Source organism: Misgurnus anguillicaudatus, chromosome 22, assembly GCF_027580225.2.
Source record: "Misgurnus anguillicaudatus chromosome 22, ASM2758022v2, whole genome shotgun sequence".
In the NCBI taxonomy this organism is placed as follows: Eukaryota; Metazoa; Chordata; class Actinopteri; order Cypriniformes; family Cobitidae; genus Misgurnus; species Misgurnus anguillicaudatus.
In genome coordinates, this window is record NC_073358.2 from 47,712,745 (window position 1) to 47,722,588 (window position 9,844).

The window sequence follows — 9,844 nt, forward strand, 5'->3', positions numbered from 1 at the left end:
GTAATGGGTACGGTTGCGGCATAAAACTTATGCAACAAAATCATACTGGGTGAGTACATTTTACCCAAAACCTAACGAAGTGTGTTGTGAAGTTTTAGACAGTTAAAACTAATACAGTGCCCTCTAAAAGTGTTTGGACAGTCGAGCAAACTTGGCATTAGAAAATAAAATATTAAAGCGGCAATGGCACAAGACTTTTTTAAGATTTCAAATAAATCTTTGGTGTCCCCAGAGCACATATGTGAAGTTTTAGCTCAAAATACCATATAAATAATTTATTATAACATGTTAAAATTGCCACTTTGTAGGTGTGTGCAAAAATGTGCCGTTTTGGGTGTGTCCTTTTAAATAAAAATGAGTGAATGATCTGAAAACACTGATCACAATGATGGTGGTTTGTTGCAATTGAAACTCAATTGTGCAGTGAATTATTTTCTCTCTCTCTCTTTCTCTGCACTGAATGGCTGTGCTGTGGTTGGATTGAGATGCAGATGCAGATTAAGGGGGGTTATTATTATAATAAGAGCTCCTTATGACATCATTTCAATGACCTATTTTTTCATGTGATTGTAGAGAATGTTTTACCAAAAGTTACTTTTCACATTTTCTAGGTTGATAGAAGCACTGGGGACCCAATCATAGCAGTTAAACATAGAAAAGGTCAGATTTTCATGCCATGGCCCCTTAAACGTGCGTAGCATTTGCATTGAAACGATACCAAGCCATTTATTTCTTTATTTTTTAGCTGTGCAGTTTTTGGAAATACTTTAACCTCTCAACGCGCACTAGCTCGGGTGCGGGATGACATCAGTTTTTTTTTAACGCTGCTAAAATATCTATATATAGCCTACTGTCTACAAACATTAATATTAACATTACTATACATCGTTTAAAAGGTCTACGGGTTTAGCATCAGTGTATGGTCTCTGTTTTGAGATACAGATGCTCTAGCATCATAAATGTAGTATTTGGTACAGAAGTCCAGATGACAACATGCAAAATATAAATGGGACTCCTTGCCTTTGTGTTAATATAACGATCGCGAATCGAATCCAGTCTGTTTCAGATGTGTGAATAACTCTTTAAAACCGACTTATAGAATACATCCAATGACCATTTTTGTCCACAAATGCGTATAATCCGTGAAAAATAGATATATTGTCCATTGTTTACATCAGATTTCTCATAAACGTCTAGTAATAGAATATAATATACAATCTGAGGACTATTTACATCGTAACACTTGTATATGAGATTACACTCGTGTTCAAACTCGCATTCAAACTTTGTTTTAAAAAGTAGGCGGGAGTATAATGCATAATATCCAAACAGCGCTGTCAAATATCGTGACGTCATCTGGCTCACTTGTTCCTCCAGCGACTTCATGGAAAATATTGGAAAATGGAAAATATTGATAGACAGAACGTGTAGCCAATTAGATAACGAATCCAACAACGTTTTATTTCCTGGTGTGGAAACGGCATTTTATATGCTAACATAAGGATAAATAATAATTAGAACGAACGTGTATGCATGTAAACAAAAGACTTTTATTTTGGGGCTGACTGGCACTTAGAAAAGGCACTAGTCTTAGAAAAACCCTTGCAAGAACCTCATTTTAGGCTTCAAACGTGAAACATAACTTCTTCAGACTTGTGGCTTTGGCATCATTGCATTTTTAGGTTTCACACACATATTAATCATTAAGGTTTTTAGTTTTAAAAAAGATGTTATGCAAAAAAAAAAATATTACAATGTACTTCAGCCTCTCTAACTATTTAAAATTTTATCTTGGAAAATGAAGCTCAAAGTGTCTTCTTTCTAATCATAACATAGTTATGCTTATACTCTAAATGGTTTAGTAAAAACAAGCCTTTTAGTGAAAGTAGGTCTTTTCATGGTTTGGGCCAGAGTGGGGGTGCTTTTCAAAAGGTTAAAGCGGGCGTGCCACATTTCGATCGCCAACGTGTTTCTATTCCCCTTTTGGTGGCTAGCTGCAGTGTATGTTATAAACCTGATGTAAGGGAATGTGATGTGAGCCAAACTTAAAAATCAAATTACGGTAAAATGTTTCCAACAATGGTTGGTTTTACTGTTCGTTTTTCAAACGGGGAAAGAGGCGTGGCCTCGATACCGCATCTCCACCTTACAATCACGACTGCGCAGACTCGTCAGCACAACATGACATGCCATTTTTGAGATATTTTGGCTATATTTTTATAATGGAAGTCTATGGAGACACATTGTCTATCTTGTCTTTGCTTTATAACATCCCAAGGCTTTTAAGAGATCTATAAGGAGATAAAGCCATTTGTTTTTGTCGCAGCCCCCAAAACACTGACCTGTCTGTGTCTTTACACAAGATGAGAACAGTGTATCAAACCTACTTCGTAAGTGCATTTGGAGTGTTATTTCTCCAAAGGATTTGCACCTATGAAATATGATCTTAATGACACGGTTAGTCACGCAGCCGTCCACCGATAATCCAAAATGAATTCCTTCATCTTTCTTCGGAAAGGTTCCCATCAAACGGCAGATCAAAAGCTGCATTTTAAACGTCGGATTCATTCCCGCAGTCCTGGTGTGAAATTGTCTCGTTAGCGCTACGCTAATTGATTCCCGTTTTGTGATTGGCCGTTTGGACGGATGGAGCGCCCTCCGCGTGTTCACTCAGTTTGAGTTGATGCGATTGTTTAATTGAAGTAGAGCTTGAGCAAATTAAGGCAGACACTTTGGGAACGGCTCTCAGCGGTAAGACAATCCACTTCTGTTTAGCCATCTCTGACAGCTATTGTTTTCTTCGCCGAAACCTGTATCGGGACACTCTCTGACTCATTGTAAATCAGCTTTGGTCAGGTGGGCTGAGCACTGGACCTTGGAGCAAAACGACAAGGGTCGCTGGCTTTCCGGGTCAGGCCGGTGAAATGATTAATGGCTGTGGCTTTACTTTCTTCATACCCTGGTGCGTCCTGCTGTTAGCTATCACCTGAGGGGCAGAGATGCGGTGAGAGTATCTTAATGCCCCAGCAGTGTCAACTGTTCTTTGAACAAGTTTCTGTGGTGATCTATCAAAATGTCCTTTTTTTAAGCAAGTGTCCATATGGTTTTTTGTTATGTGTACCGGATAATGGGTAACCCTTTCCCAAGCATGAATATTTGTGATGCATTACAGTTGTGAATGCATATTTTGTCCATTTCAGTAATGAATTTTGGAGGGACCTTGCAAAAGTGTTTTTTAGGGATGGAGAAACTTTAATAATGATGAATGGAGTTTGATTACACAACTTCAGCTTAGCCTTTATGAGCCTAAAACTTAGATATGTATCTCAGGGTAGCCCTCTAAAGTCTGAAATATTGCTACACATCGCTGGCTTCAGGTACTATACCTGACAATGTATATTTCAGAGGAGTTATACAGCACCAAAGACTTTTAGTAAAGGTCATTTGTCAATGGGACAACTTGCGGAAGACGTGCGCCGCTGCTGCATTGAATTTAGATAAAACAGTGGTTCCCGAACCGGCGGGGCGGACCCTTCAGGGGGCCCCAGTTTTATGAGATTTTATAAAATACATCAACTTATCATAAATTCTGTGCAAACCTCAGGAAAAATATAGCTACATACCAACAGCACTACATTGTATTACTTGAATAAAGTTTGAAATTGTTTTACGTCTACGAGTGTCACGATTCTCCAAATCCTCGATTCGATTACTTTTTTCTGATTCTAAGGTCACGATTCGATTCTCGGTTTATTACTTTTTTTTGAAAGCACAAAAAAATGCTATGCCGTTTTTAGACCAGACTTTTATGAAATATAATATCTGACCTTGAACCCGGAGATGCCCTGCCATGTTAGTCGTGCTGCCAGTGGAAAAATATGGTACACGCACATACATGATAAAACAAAACTTCCTGTCAGATGAACATTCCTGTCAGTACTTTGCACCTTAAAAACGCGCCTTTATTACCGTCAGATCATATTGTGAGACTATACACTGCAAAAAATGATTTTCAAGAAAAAAAAATCTTAGACATTTTTTCTTGTTTTCAGTAAAAATATCTAAAATTTTTTAAAACAAGCAAAAAAATCTGCCAATGGGGTAAGCAAAAAAATCTTGAACATTTTTCTTAAACACTTAATTCAAGAAAAAAAATCAAGAAAACGAAACTTCCTGTCAGATGAACATTCCTGTCAGTACTTTGGACCTTAAAAATGCGGTTTTATTACCGTCAGATGATATTGTGAGACTATACACTGCAAAAAATGATTTTCAAGAAAAAAAATCTTAGACATTTTTTCTTGTTTTCAGTAAAAATATCTAAAAAATTTTAAAACAAGCAAAAAAATATCTGCCAATGGGGTAAGCAAAAAAATCTTGAACATTTTTCTTAAACACTTAATTCAAGAAAAAATTCAAGAAAAAATTAGCATACCCCATTGGCACATTTTTTTGCTTGTTTTATGCACAAAATCACTTTTATTACCATCAGATGATATTGTGAGACTATACACTGCAAAAAATGATTTTCAAGAAAAAAAATTCTTAGAAATTTTCTTGTTTTCAGTAAAAATATCTAAAAATTCTTAAAACAAGCAAAAAAATCTGCCAATGGGGTAAGCAAAAAAATCTTGAAAATTTTTCTTAAACACCTAATTCAAGAAAAAAATCAAGAAAACGAAACTTCCTGTCAGATGAACATTCCTGTCAGTACTTTGCACTTTAAAAATGCGGTTTTATTACCGTCAGATGATATTGTGAGACTATACACTGCAAAAAAATGATTTTCAAGAAAAACAATTCTTAGAATTTTTTTCTTGTTTTCAGTAAAAATATCTAAAAATTCTTAAAACAAGCAAAAAATCTGCCAATGGGGTAAGCAAAAAAATCTTGAAAATTTTTCTTAAACACCTAATTCAAGAAAAAAAATCAAGAAAACGAAACTTCCTGTCAGATGAACATTCCTGTCAGTACTTTGCACTTTAAAAATGCGGTTTTATTACCGTCAGATGATATTGTGAGACTATACACTGCAAAAAAATGATTTTCAAGAAAAACAATTCTTAGAATTTTTTTCTTGTTTTCAGTAAAAATATCTAAAAATTCTTAAAACAAGCAAAAAATCTGCCAATGGGGTAAGCAAAAAAATCTTGAACATTTTTCTTAAACACTTAATTCAAGAAAAAAAATCAAGAAAATGAAACTTCCTGTCAGATGAACATTCCTGTCAGTACTTTGCACTTTAAAAATGCGGTTTTATTACCGTCAGATGATATTGTGAGACTATACACTGCAAAAAATTATTTTCAAGGAAAAAAATCTTAGAATTTTTTTCTTGTTTTCAGTAAAAATATATAAAAATTCTTAAAACAAGCAAAAAAAAATCTGCCAATGGGGTAAGCAAAAAAATCTTGAACATTTTTCTTAAACACTTAATTCAAGAAAAAAATCAAGAAAAAATTGTCTTACCCCATTGGCACATTTTTTGCTTGTTTTATGCACAAAATCACTTAAATTTTATATTTTTGGTCTAAAAACTAGACTAATTTTCTTGGGTTGTTTTGCGCGTCAAGAAAAAGCATATTAATTTAAGAATTTTTAGATATTTTTAAATTGAAAATAAGACAAAAATACTACGATTTTTTTTCTTGAAAATAATTTTTTGCAGTGTACCCCAATAAGTCATGTTTAAATTAATTTCATAACTCTTAAGCAACTGAAATAAGTTGTAACAGATCTCAGTTTAGAGAAACGACCGGTCCTGTCACAGACGCCGTTCTGCTTTGCACATGCGCATGCTCTGATGAGTTCAGCTGAAGGCGGTAGGCGCTTGCTGTTTTTTGTTTCCCATGTAAAAAGCAGCTCGCGTGGTGTCTCTTGCATCTGCCATGCTATTTTTTGACTGGCTGTAGCTAGATAAGTTAGATGAGGTTGACTCGCAGCACTAAACGCGTGTATTTTTTCCCGCTCGGCAAGCCGACCGGACGTGACATAGGGGCGTGGCAGCATCGACGATTCAATTTTTTATTCAAAGTTTGAGGTTGTGACTTAATTTCGATCACACCCTTATTCACGTCATAAATTTTCTTCGAGTGGGCCGCGAAGGGATGCACCCTACCCAAGAGGAGTGCACGCCTAAAAGTTTGGGAACCGCTGCTTTAAAATGTTTTTAAATATTTTATAGAGTCAAATTTTGAGCTCATGAATCTAAGGATTTCCACTTCTAATAGACATGTAGGTACATATGACATTTATTTTACCATCTCTGATTATCTGAATCTCTCACGCATCTCTTCTGGTTTGTATACATCTAGTTTGCTTCAGTTTATGTCTATAAAGTGTCGTTTAACATTAGTGTCATTGAGTACGTTCTCTCTTTCTCTTTCTTTCTGTCTTATGATCCATCATAAATTCGTAAATTTTCCAGGTAATACTTGCTTTGTTTTTTTAATGACATAACAATAAATGCGTTAAAATCAGAGGAGATTAGTGTTTAATTCAACATGTTCAATGACATGCACCCAAGGATAACATTTTGTCATTAATTACTCCCCCTCATGCTGTTCCACACCTGTAGACCTTCATTGATCTGAGGATATTTGAGGATATCACAAATAAGGATATTTTTTATAAAATGTATAACTTTTCCCCCATTTCTCAGCCATAGAGATAGTATATAACATAGATGCCTCATTTGACTGCTCCATAGATGCAAACCATTAATGGGGTATCTGTGCATATACTGTATACATATCTATGACTGTAGATTAAAACACATGTATGCTGCTTTGGTAAATACGCGTTGGAGACTTTTTGAGCACCAAAAGTATTATTGTCGCTTTGTGAAATGAAGATTGAACCACTGTAGTCACATGGACTATTTTTTTAATGTCTTTTTTCATGATATTTATGAAGTTGTGAGTTGGCTTGCTGTCTATGGGGGCTCATAAAGCTCTCGTATTCATAAAAAATATCTGCATTTGTGTTCTGAAGACGAACAAAGTTCTTCCAGGTGTGGAACGACATAATTAATGGCAAAATGTTCATTCTGAGGTAAACTACCGCTTTAATATTTATTTTAAGTTTAATTTAATAAAAATATAAATATTGATTTAACCCAGTTAATGCATTAAAGGACACCTATTATGCCCATTTTTACAAGATGTAATATAAGTCTCAGGTGTGCCCAGAATGTGTCTGTGATGTTTCAGCTTAAAATATCCCACAGATCATTTGTTATAACATGTCCAAAATGCCCCTATTTGGGGGCGAGCAAAAACCCCCCACTATTTTCATGTGTGTACCTTTAAATGCAAAGGAGCTACAGCGCCTCACTTTCTTATGAACAGACAGTAGCTACGTTTACATGGAAGGATTTTAATCCGATGGAGGCAAAATGTGTCCGATTAATAAATCCTATCATAGCGTTTACATGAACACTTAATAATGTGATCGGATTGATGTGCGTGTTTATATGACACAAGATTTAAATCAGATTTGATCATTTGACATGCGCACATTGCACAAATATAGTTTCACGCTGTTTTAAGATTTGCTTTGTGCCTCAGCTGATTATAAAGCAGCAGCAAAAACACCCATTCACGTGTGCCCAAGAAGCGTATTTTACTTCACGCAGTACTGCAGAGACCGTTCGCGAGAGCGAGTCCAAACGCACGCGTTTGTGGATCAGAGTATAAATCATGGACTGCGCGGCAGACAACGCTGTCTTGTATCACTTTATGGGGAACTGGAAGGATAATAGGAACAAGATTAACAAGACAATCACTTCTTGTGACTTCCTTCAACAAAACAAACTCGAGTTATTTGCGTCACATGTCATTACGGCAATTGTACGTCATTGCACGTGTGTATATGCTCCACACTCCCGTCCTGTAGGTGGCGGAAATGTGCCTTTCAGTGGGTTTACCAACCGCCATTAAAAAAAGAAAAGACAGCACATGCGCAGAGCGTACCAGTTTCAGTTATCCATCCGATCAAGTGTATACATGTCCTTTTGAGCGGATTACAAAAGGTATAAACCACCCCTAACAAGCGGATTAGATTTTTAATCAGATTGGCACTTTTTAATCCGATTGAGGTGTTTACATGAAGCATTTTTATTCAGATTGATCATTTAAACGGATTACAAATGTCCATGTAAACGCAGCTACTGAGTGCTTTTGGTTAAAAATAGATCAGATTCCTGTGTGTACAGTCTGGGACAATAGTATCTTTAGCCACATTAGCGTTACAACATGCTAAAACACATTTTGGGTAAAATTAACTAGTCAGTCAGTGGCCGTGGGCGGGGCTTAATCAGTGTGACATCACATTAACAAGAGACTCAAAACGGCATGTCTAAAGTGACTACTTTGGTTTAATGGGGATTAAAAAGGAGAGGTTGGATTTTTTTTCTTTGTAGGGTTGTTGTGTTTAAACACTGCCAACACATTTATGTCCAAACGCCTTGTCAAAAAGTGGATTTTGCATAATATGGGCCCTTTAATCTATATTTGACATGTATTCTGTACTGTGAACAAAACTGATTTTTTTTCTTTAATTTGTTGTACTTTTTTTCTTGAATATATATAAAGTAAAAATATTTGTAAAAATACCTATAAAATATTGTTTTTTCCCTTAATTTGCAAAACGAGATAACCACTGTTTTTTTAATTTTTCAGAAATCTCATTTTTTGGTTGTTCATTCCAATTAATTTCAATTCAACTGCAGTTGGTTTGTTTTGATTTAAACCTTTATAACTTAAAAAATACAGCTAAGTAGCACCATAAAACAAAATAATAACATGATAACATAATATTAAACATGTTTTGACAAAAATGTTAAAAAATGTATTTATCTCGTTTTGCAACAAAACTCTTCATATGTGTCTACAAAGTTAATTTTAAGACTTAAAGCTAAGCCTCTTTTAAAAAGTGTATAAAGATCATGTATCAGTTGTCACTTCCTGCCACTTATAAGTTTAAAGTTAAAAGAAAAGTCATGTGGTTTTCGTCTAATTTTCTTTCATGTGTCTTTACAGCTCACTCTTCAGAGCACCAAATCCAGAGTGGCCTTCTTTCAAGAGCTATAGCTGTCTAAACGGACCCGACTGTAACTTTTGTATGTGAATTTATGACATTCCTGACTGACTGTGAACCATTCCAGTACGCTTCTAGCACATTCCGGTGATGAAGTGATTAAAGTTTACATTTAAATAAGAGAGACAGAGACGCTGACCTTACTTTCTCTCTCTTACAAGCATACATCGTCTGAACACAAACTCTAATTATGTTATTTACTGAATTTATTCACAAATCCATTATGAGGACACTATGGTGGACTTTAAATGGACAAACGCTCCCTACATTATGTCTGTGAATGTTCTTTGACTGCATAGCATATCTGTTTGTCTCCCGTTCGATACAGTATTTGTTAAAATAATTGACCTGAAGCAGTGCTATTGCACCCTTGTGCCGTATTAGGTTGCATTTTATTTTTGCTTTTTCCTAAAGTTTGTTAGAGTTTAAAAACATTGTGAGAACAAAACACTATTATATGTGAATTATAGGGCCTTTTTAACAATAGTTGAGTTTTACTTTTCTAACAATGTTTTACAATATTAAAGAATTTAACAATATTTTTGGAAACGTGTTTTTTGAGAAGAATAAATAAGTTGAAGTTATGTGTCTGTGATTTTTTTTTTTTTTTGTCGTTGATAAATTACAGTTGTCATCTATATATGGGGGTCATTATTCACTTTTTACCGTGCATACTGATATCTCAATATGTCAAAATTTTGTGGTTTAAATATCCATGCAATGTTAACGTTTTTAAAAGTTTTTT

The 9,844-nt window shown here is 35.1% G+C and overlaps 1 protein-coding gene across 2 annotated transcripts in view; it reads left to right on the forward strand.

The window, feature by feature from the left end:
* nf2a (NF2, moesin-ezrin-radixin like (MERLIN) tumor suppressor a) overlaps positions 1 to 9,638 on the forward strand; it is a 49,610-nt gene extending 39,972 nt beyond the window's left edge. For both annotated transcript variants that reach the window (XM_073861239.1, XM_073861238.1), the window contains exon 18: positions 9,040 to 9,638. In XM_073861239.1, the coding sequence (XP_073717340.1) occupies positions 9,040 to 9,092 (53 nt within the window). In that variant the 3' untranslated portion in view covers positions 9,093 to 9,638. The remainder of the gene's footprint in view (positions 1 to 9,039) is intronic.
* The last annotated feature ends 206 nt before the right edge of the window (positions 9,639 to 9,844 follow it).